At 46.2% G+C, this 21,776-nt stretch overlaps 2 protein-coding genes across 2 annotated transcripts; one reads left to right on the top strand and one right to left on the bottom strand.

Annotated features, from left to right (window-relative positions):
- Positions 1-981: 981 nt before the first annotated feature.
- On the bottom strand, positions 982-12,307 carry T265_06282 (hypothetical protein; the record flags this gene model as incomplete). Its single annotated transcript, XM_009171502.1, has 3 exons — positions 982-1,639; positions 2,413-2,678; positions 12,272-12,307. The coding sequence occupies 3 exons, from the start codon at positions 12,283-12,285 to the stop codon at positions 1,545-1,547; spliced, it is 375 nt and encodes a 124-aa protein (XP_009169766.1).
- On the top strand, positions 2,779-7,048 carry T265_06281 (hypothetical protein; the record flags this gene model as incomplete). The annotated part of the gene is made up of 3 exons (XM_009171501.1): positions 2,779-2,856; positions 6,111-6,330; positions 6,825-7,048. The coding sequence occupies 3 exons, from the start codon at positions 2,779-2,781 to the stop codon at positions 7,046-7,048; spliced, it is 522 nt and encodes a 173-aa protein (XP_009169765.1).
- Positions 12,308-21,776: the final 9,469 nt, after the last annotated feature.

The following is a 21,776-nucleotide window of genomic DNA, read 5'->3' as shown; positions in this document are numbered from 1 at the left end:
AATCCGACCTCTTAAAGTCAACGAAACTGAGATTACCTTGCCATCATGCCACCAAATTTCATATAAACCAGGCCAGATTTGCAGATATATATATATATATATATATAATTGTTCAGCCGGGTGGTGAACGCAGGGATGCTTATCTGCAAAAGACCTTCATGAAGGTACTCTAGTTACGCCGGGCAGAAACACCTAACCTTTACCCGCATGCGATCCAAGTGTCATTCGACTGCTGCATAGTTCAACAAGTAACGATCGGATATTTTGATCACCAAAGAGATGATATCTTATGATAAGTGGAAGCCCAACCTTCCAAAATGTAGTAGCGGTAGGCCCTACTGCAGCTACCCGGGCTTTGCACAGTCGGTTTTTGAATCATAGAGATCTGTTGCCCATTTCATGGCCAACTGACAACAGCAGAGAGCCTCTATCGTAACCTGGATGCCTGTTTAGAGGAAGCATCCAACCACGTGGAAAGATAAGGGTGCACTTGAGCTTAGCTTCTCGAGGAACGTCTATCTTGGATAAACGGATAACTTGTTTTGTTGCCCTAGGAATGTGGCTGCTCTTGCACCCCACATTACCACCAGCAGCTAAGCATGCTAGGCGGTTGAGCTTATGCGCGAGCTGGTGATACCGCCGCGGCATCCAAACACAGATCACTTGGCTACAGTACCTCACCACAAGTAGCATTCGTAGGCGTAGCTCTTTCAGTAGTCAAAATCTTAGGAAGCACACCCGTTCCAGGCTGGAAGATTGTCATACCCCTATCCACTGGTCAGACTAGTGCGAGATTCTGGATGCACTATGCATTCGTGTATAGCTTCGTGGGTTGTCGATGTAACCAAACGGTACTGTACGAAACTTCTCTAGTAAATTGTCTCACCGAGTTCCCAACACGTTGACCGGGTATAAAAGCATTGAGATCATTTACATTGGCCAGCTCTTGCTGCTGGTTTCCTATGTAAGTCTGAAGCATGGCAACTGTGAACCGTTGCACAGACCAACAGGGTATGAAGGAAAAGTGGCGAAGTCACTAAGCAGTAAATCAAAACTTTCCTTCACTAACATTATTCCTGTTTTCTCCCTCCATTCAGCCAAGCGGAACAGTACTGCCCTCCGTTAGTGGACACCGAACCCGCTCACGTTTCCGTCCATCCACCTGACCACGCACTGACTTATTCACCTACGATATAGTACTCGTGTACGTGCATGCTTCTACCTTAGTTTTCTTTTCACATGTACATATGACCTCCTCTTATAGATCCGCCTAAAAACTACAGTCCTCCCTACCTACCTATCCCGAACTACAAGTCTGCGCTCGCGTTTTTTGCGTGTGTACAGCTATATGCTCATGCTATATGCACGTGAGACTGAGAACTTTGCATGGAACCATTTTAGTAGCGCCTTTCTTAATTACAGCAAAAGACGAGACAACACATTCGTATATATACAAAACGTGTTTTATTAGCACCTGTTCGGGGGGAACCATTTAAAAAAAAGCAGCCAGTTGTAAAATGCGCCTTCCGCCGACTTGTGCTCGCCTAATACCGTATGGGAGGACCGCGTGAGCGTCCGCGAGGCCCTCCTCGTCCACGACCGCGTAAACCGCGCCCACGGCCTCGAATGACTGGCGGGACTACAAACAAGGATAATGAGCATGAATAAATGAATTGTTTTGTACAAACCGTCTGCGTCATACAGCGTAACAGCATAGTGAAGTGTTTTTCAAGTTAGCTGGTGTATGAAAAGGTACGTCTTCAGTTGTGAACAGCCCCACTGCAGGAAGACGATCTCCAACTAAACAACTAACAACGGTCAAAAAATCACTTTACTAAGCTGTGGAACCCGGGGCACTGACAAGTGCTAAGACGGTCCCAACTCTATACAGGAGCAACCATGAGTGAATTCAAACGAAAGATATTTTGAGCAGTATCGTACCAGATATATTAGAGCAATCATTAACAGACAGAAAGAATGCACTGAATAAAAGCGAGTAGGAAGTCTACCAACACTAGTTTGGATTTCCACGAGGCTTATTCAAACCTAGGTCGTCAGGTGCAAAACTGAATGGGACGAATTGGACCGCGCATTTGTATCACATCTTCAGTTGTCGGTACACATTTTCCTCTGAAAGGCATACTCTATATGATTGTGATAATCGGCCAGGAATCACCTCAGATACATCGGTGAATTTGGGTGAAACCTGACTTGAAAAGCTGGCAACCAAGACATGAAGAATACTAAGCAGCAGCTTATAACGCGACTACTAAGGATCATCAACTCAGTAGAATACATAAAAGCAATTGTATTCAGCTCGAGACAGCCCATAATCAAGTTATTCCGAATTGGAAACCACGAGTTCAAACAGCAACACAGGACACTTCCAAGGTGTAAAAGGGTATTAATTACCTTCACGACCGGGTTTACGCTTTGGTGGACCCTCATCGATCAGCAGTGTGTCCAACGGAAGACTCTCGGGTAAGATGAAGTATCGAATATTATTGCCACGCACGGTTAGTGTGTCCAGATTCATGGATTCTCGGTTCTTCAGCGTAACTGTTACGGAACGCAGATGGGTGTTCATCGACACATCCACGCCAGCTATGCTACCGTGAACTTGGGTGCCGTTTTTCAGCTCCATGGTGACCGTCTCATGGGAGAGTTTCATGAGAAACCTGGCACATGCGAAGAGACAAAAGGGTACAGACGGGAAGAAAGCAGTAACAGAATAAAAAAAATCGTTCAGCTGTAACACCCTTCCGGTGCCTAGCTGTCATGCTACCCGAAAGAAGCACGAGGGCTGGGATACTGCCAGGTCGCCCAAGCCTAGGCAGGGGAAGTCTAGAGGCAGAGGTCGGGTTCGAACTACGGACCTTCTGATCAGTAAATTCACGCTCTAACCAACTGAGCCATCTCGCCTGGCTGAAAGTTATCACAGTTGTCTCAGTAACAGAATAAGGCAACTGTGATAACCTTCAGCCAACCACCTCAGTTTGAATCACGCTCTAACCAAACTGAGCCACTCGCCTGGCTGAAAGTTATCACAGTTGTCTCAGTAACAGAATAAGACAACTGTGATAACTTTCAGCCAACCACCTCAGTTTGAATTCGTCAAACTCGGTGATACAACCATTCCTCACCTCAAAAGATCATTCCAGAAATGTGTCAGGAGGGCATCAGTTGTCAAGCTATAAGTGCTGATAGGGATAGACCCGGGGTCAGTAGCTAGTAAATGACTTCATCCAGTGGATAGTCTGAGTTAGAAAAAATGTAAAAGATGAGCTAATACACCTAATTCAGTCGTTCATCTGCATTATCCCGTATGCATAGTTGATTCGAAGCCTGGAAAGAAGTGCAACAGCTGAGCTACTGTTATGCTGCCCAACCTCGGAGACCAGCAATAGAAAGATCAGTCGTACTCAGAAAGCATAAGTTCATGCGCTTGGATCCAACCGTGAACATAGAGTAACAGACATCTGTCATAAGGTCAAGTCAGCTTTCAGACACACATTCGGCGGCACAGTTCAGGTTGCCTCAAACGCTACGAAGATCGCAGTGCGGGCTGGTGGTCCGAGTTCGTCCGACTTATCTGCCTCACATGTGATACGTCAATTTACCCCTATTTACAGAACGCATCAAATGCCTCACAAAGAGTAGTCGGGCATCTTCCAAAAAGTTTGCTACCAGCCAGTCAAACAACCACACCGAAAGATCGACCATGCGGACTTCGAGTTCATCAATCGCCAGATGCTTCCCTTAAACACGCCATCCATGTCTTGTGCAATTCGAACCCAAGGTTACGAGCAACTAGCGCTTCCTTCTGGCGGCAAGGCAGCTAGGTAGCGAAAGGGTGTTACAGCTGAGCCAATTAAAATGAAATAAAGCAATTAGTGGAGCCACATTTACCAACCATAGAAGGCCGCTTTTGTGTGCGCAAAAAGAATTGATCATAGACTCATACCTACCTTGAAACTGACCCTAACCCCTCCACTCTAGCAAAACGTCGTTTTCCTCATTGTCTGTTACCATACACCTGACACATAAATGAAGCATGTTGAGTCCTAAGACTGCTGAAAGCTAATGAAACGTTAACACCTCGCGACTTTTTTCCAATTACTGTGCCAATGAGACTGACATATTGTCACGTCACTCAACCAAATCAAGGGCAAGCTATTCGAGCCACAGCCATCTGGGTCAGTCTCTGTTTGCTGAATACTGTGCCGCAGCAGCAAGCAGTTCACGATGGAGTAACACTCGTCCACACAAACGTGCCCACAATACCAGTATGTATTGAATTATAAATTCAAAAATAATAAAACAAGTGGTCGGCTTATCGCTGGGTACATCAAAAAGCATTCTGTGATCAACTCCAGTAAGTGTTGTAACGGACATATAGTAGTTATACCTAACCGATCTACAGCGGTAGGAATGCATATACCGGTGCCTCAGATATCAGGAACTATGTCATCGATCGGTTCGACCTAGGGGACCGGTCAGCGACTTGCGGGATTAACCGGTCCATTAGGTCCAGCACAAGTTGGCACCGGAGGTCAACAATGCTTACACTGTTTCCCAAATAGGCTAAGACCCGACAGGACTTGAATTTCACTACAGACGGGAGATTGTCGTGATGCTACTGGAAGAATGGGTGCAAGCCTCAAGTTTCACTTCAACACCTGATTAAGACACTGCATAAAAAGGCTAACTCTGTCCAGGTATAAGGCTGACCACAGCTCCCCTTGGGTCCCTGAGAACTGGGCACGGAAAACGGTGCTTTTTGGGTAGACAATCATTCGGGATGACCGGGCGACCGCAGCTTTGTTAGCGGACAGTTTTCGATTGAAATCCCTGTTGCACAACCGAACAATCACTTTCCAACTGTCTCGTTAGGGGTTTTCTGGTATGAGCCTACTAGATCTATGGTTTTGAGACAACGGTTATCGAAGACCTGAAGGCGTCCCAGTTCAGCTGCCCACAAAACAACAGCTGCAAATTGCGTCGCTAAATTTTGTTCACAAGCCCTCCCGCTTAACTCACGATTCATCCGAGAACCCTGTTAACTGCAAAACAGATAGTAAGTAGGTAGGCATGTAGTGTGGACTTCACACCCGAACCCAAAACCCAACTGTGAGAGTGTCGACCATCGACGAGAATGTTTGAGCCTACAGAACTTATTTGCCATTTTGTCAACTGCATCTCCAATTAAAGTAACTAATGCGTACTTAGGTCCAAAACTAGATCCGCCTTTGTGGCTTTCTCGACAGGGCCTGATAGCCCATCGCCCAGAATCCGATTACCGAGAACAGATGGTGGAACAGCCTTCCATCGATTATGGACAATCGAATGACGTGTAGTGGTTGCTTGTCATGGTTCCAACACGAATGCGCCATCCCCAACGACGCGCCAACAAAAATACTCAGCAGTGTGCCGGAGCCATTCACATGCACTTTCTCGCTCTACGATATTTTTAACCGTGTGCAGCATCCGGACGTCCATGACATCATAGATGAACCAAAAGGTGAGTACCCAGAAGGCCATTGCTACTGTAACACCTTGCTCTGGAATCCGAAATTAATGTATCGTCCAGAGCTTTGGAAGCAAGTGCCGAAGACATAAACGACTGGCGGAAAGTCGAGTGAAATCTGCTTACGTATTTGGCGTTCTCCACCACTTAAAAGGGGTAATAACTTCTTGACTAGATTATCGAAAATTCGACACACGTTGATTGCTGTGAGCACAAGGCTACTCTTAAGGAATCCTTCCTCAAAGATACCCCATCAATATAGTGGGAGAAAGCCATACTTCTGTTTTACTAAGAGAAGATCTTGCAAAGTTTTATGCAGAATGTTACCAGAAACGGTCTTCTGGAATTCCTGTACATTGCCCGCCATCAAATGTCCCATGTTGCACTTTACAAAAGCGCTACATATGCAGAGGGTCTTTCCAAATGTAAAGCGAACAACCAATGACTGGCGAGATGGCTCAAGTGGTTAGAGCGCGAATTTACTGACCGGAAGGTCCGTGGTTCGAACCCGACCTCTACCTCTCGACTTCCCCTGTCTAGGCTTGAGCAACCTGGCAGTATTCCAACCTTCGTGCTTCCTTAGAGTGGCATGGTAGCTAGGCACAGAAAGCATGTTACAGCTGAACGACTATCTTTTATATTTTTATCAAGGACTGGCCTCTTGAGAGACAAAAAAACATGTTTCAACCGCATCATTGGCAGCAACAACTCAGATCCTTCGTGTGAAGTGGCCAATTCTCGCAGGCGTATCAACAATACAACCCACCTCAACCGGGAAGCGACCCACAGAGAGCAAACAGGGGGTGATTATTCAGCTCCTAGGCTGTAGTCCAGCCTATGAGTAAACATAACGCCTGAGCGAAAGTATCAAACAAAAGTTCCTTCTACACTTAATTCCCTGAGTCAATTTCCATCTAAATTGAACGTATTAGAAGCAAATGGTAACGGTAATGATGGAGGCGATGAATACCTACATCATTGACCAACCTTTCTGAATCGGAAGCAGTGTTGTACAGAGACCCATGGTCAAAGACGTTAATGGCACTCGCATTCCGATAGACCCTATGTGTGTTGACCAGCCAACGTAGGTCAAGCTTCCCGTGCAGAACGTCGGGGACAGAAGACGGGTACATCTCAACAGAACTGGCTATCGAAAATCCTCCAGGTAATTGAATGTCAGGTGGGCGAGGTAAACACACATGCTCACGACCAGTTGATTTATGCCAAACTTAATTAGCATCGTCATCGCGAAAAATAGCACATCAGATGGCTCAGTGATTAAAGCGCTAACCTACAGACCGGAAGGTGAGTGGTTCGAACCCAAGCTCTGCATCCCTACTGCTCCCATCTAGGCTTGGGCAACCTCGCAGTATCTTAGCACTCGTGCTTCCTTCGGGTGGCGTGGCAGCTAGGTGCCGAAAGGGTGATGCAGCTGAACGATTATTATGGACCGCAGAAAAAATTGGAAAAGGGACGCATTGCAAGAATCCTCATGTCCCTAAGAGGAACTGTCAACGATGAGGTACATACACCATCCGAATCAGATCTGAGCACCATGTTGGAGTAAGACACTATCAGCGGGATCGGCTCAGCATAAGTTCCCAATCTTATTTAACACAGGCAGCGCACATGACACAAATGCTAGCTGGATAGTCCGGCAACAAAGTGACAGCAAGTTCACCTTTACAGTTGGTTACGTGCTGTGTTCTACAGAGTTTCTGATCACGCACAGCCTCCACCCAGGTCAGGAATATCCCCCAGTGCTCAACTTGACCATGGTGCTATCGTATCGCGTTGTTACGCCGTCATGATCTTTACATGAAAGTTTCACCAACACGGAAACATGATGCATGCAGTGGGTGACCTAACGTACTCTATGCTAAAATCGCGTCAATCCCAAAGCCCGGAACGAGAGTAACGAGGCACGAGACAAAAATTCACCAAATCCAGACCGATGCATTCAGGGCGTCCAGCAAGAAGTTGGCTTCCAAATTAAAGGTTAAATCAAGCCCCAAAACTAGCCTTTGAGAATCGGTAACCATCAGGCGACTATCCATGGTTTTGATTTCAATGCAGCCTGGTAAAATAACAGGACGGTTAAGGAAGATACTCTACCAGTGAGCTGCCGGGGGAAGAAGTAACACTGTGCACACACCCACGAAGATAAAAAAACAACAACGAACAAGTGCGTGATCGGAATCCACACGAGCTGTCCATAAGAAGCGATCAGTCGCCATCATCGAAAACACATCAATATTCAACACTGGTGCACAGCTGCCATAAAACCGTAAGAGTTATCTGAAAGCCTCAAAAGTAAGAATAATCTAAGTGGATAGGAAATGGACTCAGTGCTAGCCTACTACGATCACTCCCGGGTGACTCCAGAGACATTGACATCGATCAGCAGTCATATCTTGCAGCGTCTCTAACTATGCACAAAATGGAGTACGCATACCCTATCCTGGATGGCTTGTGCCTATAATTCTCGTTGTGCGATTTCTAGTTGGTTTGCGGAGATTTGAATGAACAAGTGCTCAGTCGTCGCATATAACACTCGATTGGATGGCCGAGTGGGTTGGATGAGGAATGACTACACCAGCTATGTACTGTTTCGCAGACTGTTTCTATGCGGCGCTAACTCTAAAAATAACTTGAGTCGTCTGACTACATGCTGTCCTCCAACAGCGTGTCAGCCAGAGACCTTAATTGATCACGTCACCATATATGGTAGCGCGGATCAATAACCGACTGCCGCTCGTTTTGGAACGCATACAGGGATCCTAATCGTGCGCTCGTCCGGAGTCACTTATCCCTCCGTTTTCTAGGGAAGCGTTTGTGAATATAATTCTTTGTGTTCTCAGACTTGCCGGCCTCAACGTATATGTTAACCCCTACAAAAGGTTCTTCACACAAAGTGGTGTCCGAAAATGATGACCACTCTATCCATTCTATCCACATTCGTGAACGAGATGTTCGGACGAACGCCAGGTCTTCGAAACCCTAGTGCTAAAATAGCTACTGACAAATGTCGTCCGAGATGAGCAGACGATATCGCTCTTGTCTTCGACAAGGAAATAAAAGCATCGGTTTCTGGATGAAGTGACTAAACTCATCTGGTCCTTTGGTATAGGCTTTGCACCTACAAAGCATAAGGGTCATGCCCCTGGATCACGTCACTTACTATCAAAGGAGGCACTCGATGTTGAGGAGTCTTTTACCCAGCGACTGTAGTGTCAAACATGGGGTGAGCGAACGTCGGTCGCGAGTGCTGATCTGATGCATCCATGGTGGCAAAGCAGTAAGCACGAGAAGGGGCGGGATATTGATCAGTTCATACAAAAACTGACATCATCACCCAAAGACTGCGAGTGTAATTCAGCACCTGCAACAGAATATCTGGATGAATGTGTGCATCATGCTATAATCAACGGCCTGGCGTCTTCTTCCATTCAAGAAAAACTAGCACAGAGCGAAATCACTCTGGATTAAAGCATACAAACCAGCTGGATCCCTCGAGTTGACTCCCAAATAGTTGCAATCACCTTAGTACCAAACCTACACCTGCTTTACGATTCCGCCCACCTCAAAGAATCCCGAAACACGTGATTGTCCAACCACAGCTCCTGTAAAGTCCGTTCAGACAGTCGTATGACTTTAAAACCCTTTAGGTGCCTACCTACCACAACACCCGAAGCTACCATGAGGGTTGAAATACCGCTAGGTTGCCCGAGACAGGAGCAGTCGAAACGCGGACCTTCCGACCAGCAACTTCGCGTCTTATTCACTGAGCTACCTGGAACTATCCGTTCAAACAGGTTATTTCTGTGGTCATGATAGACATACTTGTTCAAAAAGCCTCGCTGGAAAAGCAGTTTGTAATCCTTGAGGTGAACGCGGTCACCTCCACTGCGTGTGCCATTCAAAAAATACCGCCAACTTTCATATATATTGTACAGTGAAGGCCGCTTTATCGCTGTTATTCGTTGCAGCAGCACCTACTTCCCTGGCACGCGCCATCACAACTGCTGGTCAGTGGCACCGCTCCCTGTATTCTGGTCAATACAGGAATTTCTCGTGGTTTCACTTGTTCTGATGTCGTGAAACTAAATAATTGGAAAACGTATGCCACCTTAGTCATCAAGATGGCGAATAAACCACTGTCCTGTCAGACCGAGTAAGCATGTTTCCATCGAATGCAGAAGTATGTAGTACAATGAATTAGAGATTCTTGTAACGCCAATCCTCTGCACCGACGTTTTTCTCGGGTATAATAATAGCAAGACGAAAATTTCATTCGGTGGGGATCGTGATGTATTCAATATCTGCGTCTAACGGCAGTAAACGTTGAATCATCATCAATTCTCGCCAACTTAACCCCAGACTGCAAGCCTACTATCACCAAATCAAGAAATCATCCGGATGGTGAAAAATTCATTCGCACCTAAGTTGACCGCTTATTGTAAGAAGTCTCAACCGAGTCGTCAACGGCTCCCTGGAGGGTGCGAGTTTTGGTTACTAAGAATGCAATCACAAACGCCGGATGGCTGTTGACTACAGCCAGACTATCAACTGGTTCATACACCTGGTAGCTTACTCCCTGCCACGAATGGACAAAAGGATCGAAGTCTACGGTGCATTAGACCTCTTCTCTGCTCATCATCATATCCCATTCTCAGCATCCGACCTTCTACAGCATTCGAAGCCAGTTGTGGTCTATTTCAGTTTCGCCGCATCCGTCCGGTATCACAGACGGTATAGCATGTTTCCAGCGAACTACTGACAGTATTATTAAGTCCGAGAAGCAGAAAAGCGCGTGTGCCTGCATATACAATGTGTGAATACCCAAGAGGAACACGACCTCAATCTTCAATAGCTTTTAAAAGCTACAAAAAAGTACGGAATCACACTCACCGACAACAGGACCGTCACTACTTCAAAAGTCATCTGCCTCTCAGAGTATCATAAGGCCCGACCCTGAACGCAAGGACACTATCCGTTAATTATCTCCTCCACGAACTACTACGAAAATCCGATGCATCATCGGTATATTCGCATAGTATCCCCATTGGATATTTTATGAAAAAAGACTCGTAAAGAATAAGCCATCCGCCGAAATCGAATTAGCCTTCGACAGACATGTTCCAGCCATGGACCTATACCCATTGACAAACTCGGCATGAGGCTCCGTGAGCGCCGCATGCATAAACAACGGTATGACTCAATGGATTATGGAGTTGCGCAAGGTCGCGTGACGAAGCGTGCTGTTTTATAACCTTGAGGTCCCATCCTTCACACCATGTGAGTATGTTGGGTCCCTAAGGCGCATATCTACGGCCGGTTAAATTTGATTCGATTGACTCCCCCCACGACCGACGGTTCCAATCCGAAAAATCAAAAGGAACGTCGATTCAGCTGGTAAACAGTCTGTAATTTGTTCCAAAAAGTCTCGTGATGCGGAGCCCATTCCACTGAATCGGAATATCACTGCTGTCCAATGAACGTCTGGCACTAGCTAGCTTTAGACTAGCCGGGAAACCGTGCAGTGGTGGAACGCATTCTGCAGCAGTGTTCTGAACCACCTAATTGCCAACAAACCAGTATCCCCGGGCAACACCGATTCATAATGAACCGTCCCTGTGCCAGCAATATGTTCGCTTCTGTTGACAGACTACCAAGAGAAAAACACGAGTGACTTATCCTGGATGCCATGTCAGTTGAACCTGCAGTCTTCCGAATAAGTTTTCCACATCGGAGAATACAGCGGTAGACAGCGGGATTTATTTCACACCAAAAGTTCTGGGTCAAAATCGGTAAAAATTACTCCTCCTCAATGGCAAGTGATAATAAATCATTCATCTGTAACATTTCGGTTCATAGGTGCCACGCCGCCAAAACAAGCACAAGGGCTGTGATACTACCAGGTTGCCTAAACCTAGACAGGAGCACCCGAGTTGGGTTCGAACCACAAAGCTTCCGGTCGGTAAGTTCGCGCATTTCCCACTGAGCTATTTCAAGCTTATGATAACACTGAATCCCGCAAGTCTGTTTCGGGACCGTTATGTATTACATGCAAGCGACGTTGAGGGAGGCTCAATCCTGTCCTTCACTGACGGACGCAAAGCCAGAAGCTCCGAAGGGAACGAGCGCCAATTTCATATCGACTAGGCCAGATTGGCATTAATTCCTTAGCGGCGAAAAGTATGCACACATACTGTTTTGGGAAGACAGTCTGAAAAGGCATGCGTAATCAACAGTGAAGGCGAAATCAGGGTAAACCCCTCTGACTCTGATACGGGATAACTGCGCACAGGGAGTGCACCGTTAAGATGACCGGACATTCCCCTCAACTGAAAACTGTAGGCTTCAAGGAGCAGTACGGCATACAAGTCAGACAATTTCGGGAGTACGTCCACCAGTTATTTCATACGGGATTACGAATGTGCTACAGTAGTGGACATGTGCAACGCTTAGCTACGGATTTAGCTCGTCTTGGGTTTCTGAAAAACGGAAAACAAGTGGTAAAGTTCAACTTCTACCAGTTGCCTATCGACGCGTAAGGTCTAAGCCAAATTTTTGAAAATGTTTTGCCCACATCATTCCCCACCGCTAATCTGCTATAATCTAAACGCCAATCTAACACTAATCTAACGGACATGGAAATACTGAAATGGACAGCTCATGGGGGAAAATATCGGAGGAGAACATTCCTAACCGACTCAATCTAGGCGAAAAGAAGAAACCAACCTAACGAGCTTCATCGCGAAAAGTCGAGACACGCGGTACAAACACTTAAAACAACTCAAGGTCACTCAAGTTCAGCAAAATTTTGGATACACCGATTCACTTATCCACACGCAGGACCGAGACTTTCTTCCAAGCTTCCCGAGCCCGCTTTGTTCTTGTCAGTCAACGGCTGCCGTTAACCTGGAAGGCACACGTTACAAAATGGTGTAGCACTACTCTTCGATTTCTCAGCGCGGGGCAGTAAGATCGCCAGCGCGAGTACTCTCATAAATAGTGTCTAGTAATGACTTCAACTGGGTTCTATAGAAGGCGCCTACAACCTTCGGAGGAAGGTTATTGCACGCAGCAATTACCCGAAATGATAAAAGGTCTTGCCCAATAAACCTATATGCCCTGAGCATGAAAATCTTACCATGTCCCCGCCGTGTGTCAGCTGGATAGGTGGTGCAAAATCTATTGTTCAAACCTTGATCTAACAAAGCATACGTAAGAATGAGGTCTCCCCGAAGTCAACGATATTCTAGGGGGAAGAGGCTAAGTACAGCATAGTCATAGTCCGCGGATTTAGGGCAGGCAACAATTTTCTTGGCATCTCGCTGGACACGCTTAACGATGGTTGTCTTTCGTGTCTCTTGAATTGACAAATTGGTCGACGTATTCCAGAAGCGGTAGGACGTAGGCCATATAGAGTATTTGAAAGTGCATACGAGTACTACGGGAGAAAGTGCGCCGAACCATTCGTAGAACGGTGAATGCCTTTTGGGCCGATTCCTCATGGTGCACTGAGAAGGATGTGTTTGAAGAGAGCCAGATAACCAAATCCTTTTTAGCATCTATCCTAGTGATGTCTTCTGTTCCATTCTCATCGCGCATGACAAACTTGCCTGTCGAGTCTCCTCAGGGTGACATATAGACGCACTTTTCGTCATTCAGAGGGAGGTGCCAGTCGAACGACCACTGTTTTACGGCGTCCATATTCATTTGGAAGGCACTGGCATTAGAACTCCAGGATTTCAAGGCGTCCGCAAAAGTAGACATGGACTTCTAAGAACATCTAGTAGATTGTTGATTATATTCGAAATAGTAGTGGTCCCAAAACGGAGCCTTCAGGAACCCCAAAGCGGACCGGCACCGGAGAATAATAGGTCGTGCTAGTTTCACTCGTAATATTCTGTCCCATTAGAACGCCTCGATCCAGTGTAGGATTTTCCCTTGAATCCCATAAGACACGAGTTCGTAGAGCAGTGAAGCTGTGACAATCGATCGAATGCATTTGAAAAGTCGAAATTTTCGGCATCCTTTAGCATCGCTCAAGCAGTCCACAGCACGATCATGGTCGTCACGCAAGAACGGTCAGGAAGAAATCGGTGTTGAGCTGGAGAAATCAAGTTCTTTTAAGTATGGTGGTCTAGAAGGGCTTCCTTTCGAATGCGTTCCACCAACTCGCTAGGCACGCTAGTGAAGCTGATAGACCTGTAGCTCATCACCAGTTCTGTAGATGGCGTGACAATAGCTTGCTTCCAAGCTGAGGAAAGGTGGTCTTTGTCAAGCGACTGGTGGAAGTGTTTTGCCAGTGTGAACGACATTTCCTTCAGAATACTTGAATGAACTTCGTCGGACTCCAACGCGCATAACGGGTTGATTTTGCGCAAGTGTTGATAAATATCCCCCCTCAAAGACTAAATCGGGTAGAGGCCGTTCGTAGTTGCGCCTCGACAAGATTATATGTGACAGGGACGCCGATATTGAATATAGACCCACATAGTGTTCTCCACAGACCTCACCTCCCATCATTTGCTCACTCGCGAGATCCCTGTTCCTGTCCCTAAAAGTGAACACTGATGGATCATTTCTGCGGCGGTGTCTCATGTAGTTAGACAGCATATGTTGTTTTTCCGGGTGAGATCTAATATGTCGGTTTTTCATGTGTTCCGATGGTGGATTTCTTATTTACAGTGGTTCTGCATATTACGAAATGCTAGCCCAACTTGTGTCACTGGTAGTCAATTTTTGGAAAATAGTTGTGACTTCTTTTTCAGCAGACGCGTAATTCTTTTGAGTGAATTGCGGCCCATACGACTGCATGCTGTTTTTTAGGACAAGCACCACGTAGCCTCGTGAGCTATCTGAAGAGTGGTCCCACATAGGTCTTCCACTGAAGTTGGCTCCAGTTCAGCTTGTTTGAGAAACACATGAATGGGAAGTCCGCAAATTGGGATGATTCGAATCTTCGTTTGAGGTTCGGGAATTCTGGCCCGGCAGCGGATAAAATCAAAGGTCGGCACACAGTGGCCACTATGTCCCAGTGGCGTGTTTATTATCACCTGACCCAAGAGCTCTGATGAACCTCTTTTGTCAGCGCCGCTGCAAAATGTCCAGTTGATCTTACGAGCTTCCGCTCCATCAAATAGGCCCGTGGCTGCTGATATCACCTGCTGGTGAGAGATGAGTGACATGATAGCTGAAGGGATGTTGCTCAAGTGTTTTCGGAAGATTTGGTCATCTTTTGGAGTACTTGAGAGACAACGGTGGACCACACCGAGAAGGAGAGGATCGGACCCACGCAGCGGGATTCCATCCACAGTGCATCGCCAAAAGGTCCTGGAGTGGCGTCAGAGGGGACAATCAGTATAGGCTGCATGTAGGTATAAAACAGCATCACCAGGACTTCCTTGCTTCGAAGAGTTCGCTTATGAGCCGTTGTCTTCTGTTACGGAAAGAAGCGCCCATAGCGTCGGCGTCCACGCGAGGCCTGCGTTCTCTCGATCATCGCAAGGTCACAAGATGTTATGTTAGACTGAAACGTCTAATCTAGCTTCATCCATCGGGTTTATTCTTCTTAGTTGACAGCTCCTGTGGCTTGCTCCAAAGCAAGAAAGGAAAGAGCATTTAGCGCAGCATTTTAAGGTGCCGATATTCTGAAATGAACTTGCCAGCTCGAGCACTTGTTGAGGGTATACAACGATGACGTTCACTGTGTCCGAGATTCCGTGCAGATAACAGCTAGTGGAAGATTGTCCTGCACACCAACTACTGCTGAGCAGGGGGAATGGAACTCATAGGTTTGAGGCACCGTGCAACAGTTCCAGACCCCAACTCCAGTTGGAATGTAATTGGACTATTTAATCTGAGGGACAAAACACTCGTCCAACTTACCGGCAGGGTTGGTGAAAATGCAACTGGTAGGTCCATTAAGTATGTGCAATAATGGTATACCAGACGCACGGAATTTCAGGTTCCGTGTCTGGACTGAGATCCGCATAGCAGCTAGCTGCGGTGAAGACGAGAGTGATTCACAGATTTGCATAGGATCGAGACTCACTCCCAGACTTCCTATGTCGGTTTTGTCTTTGTCATTAAGCGGCTGCCAATTACCTTAGAGTCGCAAGCCAAAAAAGGTGTAGCACTGTGCTAAGTCTTCAGCGTTGGGCAGTAGAATTGACAACGCAAGGGCTTGCGTGAAAAAACGTCTAATACTGCTTTGAACCGGGTACTAGATGAGGCGAATGGTAATCAGCTACTGATATACTGACAAATAAATGCCACCCAGATGGAGGGCGCATTTTATGGGCACAAATAACGTCTGCCAATAGAATTTGCAATATTGTGGATGAGGCAGAATAAATATTTCAGTAGGACAGGTAGTAGTAGAACATGCCATCAGTCGCTAGTTTATAACCTTGATATGAGACTGCGAACAAAACAAATTCGGGATTTTCATTCAGGGCTGGAAAAAGTATCGGACAAGAGCTATATTCCGCGTGACGGAATATGAAAATGGAAGCAAATCTCTGGTGCATCATCTCTGAACGAGGGCCTAGAAGTTAATTTTCATTCGTAATTGTCAGTTAAGTTAGGTGTAGATGAGCAACCCCCACAGGCGATGGTAGTTAACGGGGGTTGTGAAGGTTGCAGCAACTCTCTTAAAAGGACGGTTATTGAATGATTTAGTACTCTGCAGCATATTCCAATCACACATAGACTTGGGGGTTAGAGAAGGCTTCAGTGCGGTAGGATATACCCAGATGAAAGAGTTGGTGCAACCGCGTTAATCCCTAAATGGAAACACAACGGGTGGGAGACTGAAGATCCTGATGACCTTTTTAGACAAATCTGAAACTTCAACTAGGGAAATCATAAATGTGATCCCAAAGTTGGTTTATTCGCGGCGCTGAAATTTAGGAAATGTTTTGCATCCGGATGTTGTCGACTGGATGAATGTACATCCTGTTGAGAGGACGTGCGCCAAGGATTACAACAATGATAATATTTATTCTCAAGCAGTGGGTAGAATACCGTCAGGCATTATCATAGTATTACTGTTGATTTGCCCTGTGAATCAACGTGTTGTCGACTGAATGTACATCCTGTTGAGAGGACGTGCGCCAAGGATTACAACAATGATAATATTTATTCTCAAGCAGTGGGTAGAATACCTACCGGCATTATCATAGTATTACTGTTGATTTGCCCTGTGAATCAACGGTGAACAAGGGTAACTTTCCTTTTTTTCTGACCACTCATGAGTAACATGACTTACGCCTGTCTGTTATGACCCCGTTTCGTTTTCTTGCTGCTCGTTTCCCCCCGCTTTGTTCCTACTTAAGGTCTGCTTATCCCTCAGTGGATGATGTCAATATTTTGTTGCCCGTCTGTCATTGCCCGCAAGTTCGCCTCGATTGCACCTATTTTTTGAGCGCCCACTCCCACGGAAAAGCGTGCCTCTCGGGTGTCGAACCCGGACCCTCCGGACGGCAGGCGAACGCGCTACCAACTTCACCGACCTGGCGTCCGGAACGGCTGGTTATTTTGTATTACCCATGTATCGCGCCTGCCAGATAGCCTTTGCTGAGCTTTGTTTTAAACGGACGATACCGAGTAATCTGACCTGTCGCGCGACACGTGCGGCTGCGTCGACGCCGACCGAAAGACAGTCCCTCACATCCCGAACGTACGGACTCCTGCGCCGTTACGGACAATTCACACTGTCAGACTGCCCCTATATGTATGTCTGTACACCGTTTGGTACTTACTTGCTGTCGCCCCCATAGAAATCCGTGCTGCGTCAGTAACTGCTTCCCGCTCCTGCTAATTGTGTCATTGTTGATTGTACGTTTGCTCAGTTCATGATGCTTACTAATCCGTTCGTCTGTAGAACCAGTTCCTGTCAGTCCTCCATATATCATCTGCCGCCTCACGTCAGTCTGCTCCTATTGACTGCTGGCTACGAACCGCGTATAATCAAATAGTCGCAATCGTCCTGTGAGATCGATAACCGTCCGGACCCTACAATTTCAGTCGGAATAAGAGCATAACTGACGGGGGTTTTGATTTATCGGAATTTCCAGGAAAAGTGACGGTGACGTATACAGTGGGCATCAACGAAGGAGACTTCATCACACCTGATGTGGCATGGGTGGGAATCCAAAATTACAAAGACTCCTTATCCCCCATGGAGAACACAGCAAATGACACAACATCTGATCGTTAGGATTTAAACGTGGAGGGCAAAAACAATACAAGTGAGGGCATATCAAAAAGCTTCCTGCCTGAAACGCGACGAACAAAAAACTTCAAACTGTAGGAAGTGCGGAGCCAGAATAATGGATCTGGAGAGGCAGCAGAAGTGCCAGGACATGGCCGGTCAATTTGAACTGAAGCCCAATTTGAACCAAAGCCTTGGGCTGTTGGGCATATGGCCACGGAAGGCGGAAGTGGGGATGATGAAGTGGGTTAATACGCACTACGGACAAATGGTAGTAGGGGACTCAGAATCACCGTGTGCAATGTAACTTTGGCGACTCACTAGTGTTGCTGCTGGAGCAGGGTCGAGCGTAGAAGTTATACGGGGGAACGAGTTCACGCAAACTGCACGAAAATTGACTGACTTGGTGAGACGTACGAGTACGAGTGACAGATATCTTTACATCCGACGGAAGGTTCTGCAGATTGCAACGAACGCCTCCGGTGTTGGCTAGTGACAGATGAAGGCTGATTGTGGTTGCTGGTAAGGAAACGAGTGGGCGAGAGGACGTGGTCAAAGTAGAAAGTGAACAATTGCGGATGTGCTGTCAAACTGGGTATCACAGTGCCCTACCGTCACTGCACTGAAATGCTTTGGCTTTTAAAAAGCTACACGACGGACGTTGATTCCTTTCTTCCGTTTTTATATTGTACAACGCGATTCACCTTTTTTGTTATTTTGGTTCGCGCCTATACCACCCTTCTTGTTTTCGACCTGAAAATAAATCGTTCTTTGACCTTGTCATCGGACGTGTTGTTTGAGTTCACACGTGGTTTCGCTAGCTTGTTAACACGTGGCTTTGAGTCGACATGGACTTTGAGATCCGTTAAGAACTAGCAGTTCCTAAATCGGCGTATAGAGGCCGGCATAGACCCACGATTCGAGGTTTGTAAAAGTTTTATCATTTTATTATTGTACTTATAGTACCTCGTTTGTAGATGAACCTTCATTTGAGACAGTTGGCTTTTGGGATTTTGCGCGTAACTCGGCGTGGTTCAACAGATTGCTGGAATCAATCTATACTTGGTGAGGAGTACGAATAAAAGTCGCAGAGATCTTTACATCCGACAGAAGCTCCGTCAGATTGCAATGAACGCCTCCCGGTGGTGGGGAATCAATCCTTGGTGAGGAGTACGAATAAAAGTCGCAGAGATCTTTACATCCGACAGAAGCTCCGTCAGATTGCAATGAACGCCTCCCTCCCGTACGGTGAGCAAATCCAATATCGCGCGTAGAATTTTTTGTGGTTGTTTTCAGGCCGGGATCCCCTCGTTCGCAATGCACAGTTCAGGTGGAGTGGACAGTACAGAAACAGATCGTCCAAAGCACGTATTACCACGGGCCGAAGCTTGGGAAGAAGATGAAATAATGTGAGATCTACAAGGTCTGGATAGTTATAGGGGTCATCAGACAGGATATAGTCCTTTAATAGGGGGAAAATGAACGCCTACCACAGTTGTGGCGGTGAACCAGGTGGTTAAACAAGACGGGATAAGATGGATTTGCACTCAGTAGTGTAGTCATCAAAGTCAAGCTAAGATTGCCAGTATAACAATACTACCTGAGACAGGACAGTTCGCTGTATCTGGCGAGGGCAATCAAACACGTAACGACTGGCGAAGGTGTAAACTCCGAGATGGTGGACCAGATTTCCTGGAAGTTGTTAGTGAGTTGGACGATAGTGAAACAATCTAGGAGGGAAGGTATATTTTAGGGAGACGGTCGCCAGTCTCCGTGGCACTACTATCGGCTTTAATCGATGAGTGATGCATGACGAAGAAGATTTCCGGTGCTAGCCCCGCATGCTGATAATGGAAAGTCTGTTTATGTATTGTATGTGCCCACTCCTTGGGGCAGCAAGTTGGCGTGTCTTTTTGTTTGGTTGACGATATGGATGATCACAATACCGCATAAATGAGGCTTACCAGCCAGATGTTGAAGTAATGGTTCGTGAGCCTTTTTGACGCTCCCAGACTTATGATATGCGAGATCGTGAAGAAGAGGCTCCAGCTATAAAATAGTATGCTCCATAAACTTTTGCCTGTTTCCGGCGGCACAAACGTGGGTCCTAATTATTAAACAAGAAAGGGCAGGGAGAAACCATGTGATCTTTGTGTGGCGAATCGCTCCAAATCAGCAAATATTTCGAGGAGTACTTGACAGTCTCGGTGTGTTTATTGGTTCATGGATTTAAAAGCGGTTTCTGTTCCAACTCCTGTGGGGAAAGATATCACCATATGCTACAAGGGGAATGGAGCCAAATAACGAAAAAAAGGAAATGGGACAGGGCATTAAAACCGCGACTGCGGGCACTCATATTTGAGAATTCTCAGTTTTATACTAGTGGAGCCGGAAGAATGACCCAGTCTCGATGTGCCGGTAGGTTAATGATCTGGACTAAAATGCACCAAGACAAGCGCATAACGGTTGCCCAGCCTCCTCTCTTGGAAACAGACCTTCAATCAGCGAGCGAAACGAAATATACTGGCGTGTTTAACTTCTTTTCGGTTTTTCTACTATTTTTCTGTTGATATTTTCCCTCTTTTTTCTCATTTGCTTCCATCATCTGTTTTTGCTTTTCATCCGGTCTCTCCATATCCACACTTTTCTCCTCTTTTTCTATTGTTATGCCATCAAGAAAATCAGCGAGGGCCTTTTGATTTTATAGTACCCCCGTAGATTCTGACGTCAACACTGGTGGAGAACTTGTGGCTAGAATACCACTAAAAGTAATATAGTCTCATTCATTCACTCATAGTGAGACTCAACAAAAACACCTAACAGCCCCGAGCGACATCAGAAGGCCCGACACCTACTTGGTTTCATTTTCAGCACGGAGAAATCGGAATCACCCACTTTATGGATAAGGGGTGTTCCACATGGCCGATGTCTTCCGGTGTTATCCTTGCACCGCTTGTTGACGGACCATGGGTATCACCTCAAAAAGACCTGTCAACGAAGCATGTGGTGTTTCACAAGATATTTACCCGAGAGATAAAAAAGATTTTGACTGTTTTGATCAGGTGGCCTCCTACTGGTCTTTGCAAGAGTACCTGAAAATCAGCGAAATATTTAGCTTTCTACAGTAAAATATACCGAAAACATTTGGTTTGCCGCAAAATTAGTTCCCAAAAGGTTACTTCTCATGGTAGCTCAATTACTTGAATCCTGTGAGCTCAGGGGTCCGAAATTTTGCTATTTTAATGAACCCATTGGTCTGATTGGTTTAACAAGCGAACGAAATATTTAGGTAATGCTGGGTGGATTCACACTGACAAGCGGTTTTTAGTTAGACTTGGGAACGTAACTTTTCGAAAGTGCAGTCCGTCTACTCGAAGAGTGATTTCATTTATACGTCCTGGTCGCATCTCTTAAAAATGCCCTGACACCACTTAAGTTTGAAGCTAGCTTAATATGACTGATATGCTCACTGCCTGCTGGGAGGCAAGCCCGTTACGATTTCCACCTGTCCCAATGCAGACGTCGGCAGTTGCATAAGTCGAGCGTGGGACCCAAAATAAGCTTCGCTAGTAGGACCAATTTTCAAGTGAGTACAGTGTAACAGCAAACTTATGGTGCGTTTTACTTTGTATAGAACGTAGATCTAGTCTGGCGTTTAATTCTTACCACCCTCTTCCCTGTCACATGTAAGGACTTATTTCACGCCTATATGCCGTTAATTAAAAAGTCTACCACAGATAAGCCAAAGTGACAAATGAAGACTTATTGTGGTTGCCGGTGAGGAAATTGAGTAAGCGGAAGGGCGTGGTCAAAGTAGGGACCGAACAATTGCGAGTGTGCTATCAAACTGGGCATACAGTGCCCTACCGTCACTACACTGAAATACTTCGGTTTCTAGACAGCCCCGTGACGGACGCCGTGATTGAAGTAGTTAGGCTGAGATGCGCAGTCCTATGATCAGCGGAATGTTGTGCGCTTGCCGGGGGATTTCCCACGGTGAGCAAAACCAATCCAATATCG

Source organism: Opisthorchis viverrini (assembly GCF_000715545.1).
Source record: "Opisthorchis viverrini unplaced genomic scaffold opera_v5_131, whole genome shotgun sequence".
Taxonomy (NCBI): domain Eukaryota; kingdom Metazoa; phylum Platyhelminthes; class Trematoda; order Opisthorchiida; family Opisthorchiidae; genus Opisthorchis; species Opisthorchis viverrini.
The sequence above is the reverse complement of the archived record's forward strand: the minus strand, read 5'-3'. Positions and strand labels throughout refer to the sequence as shown.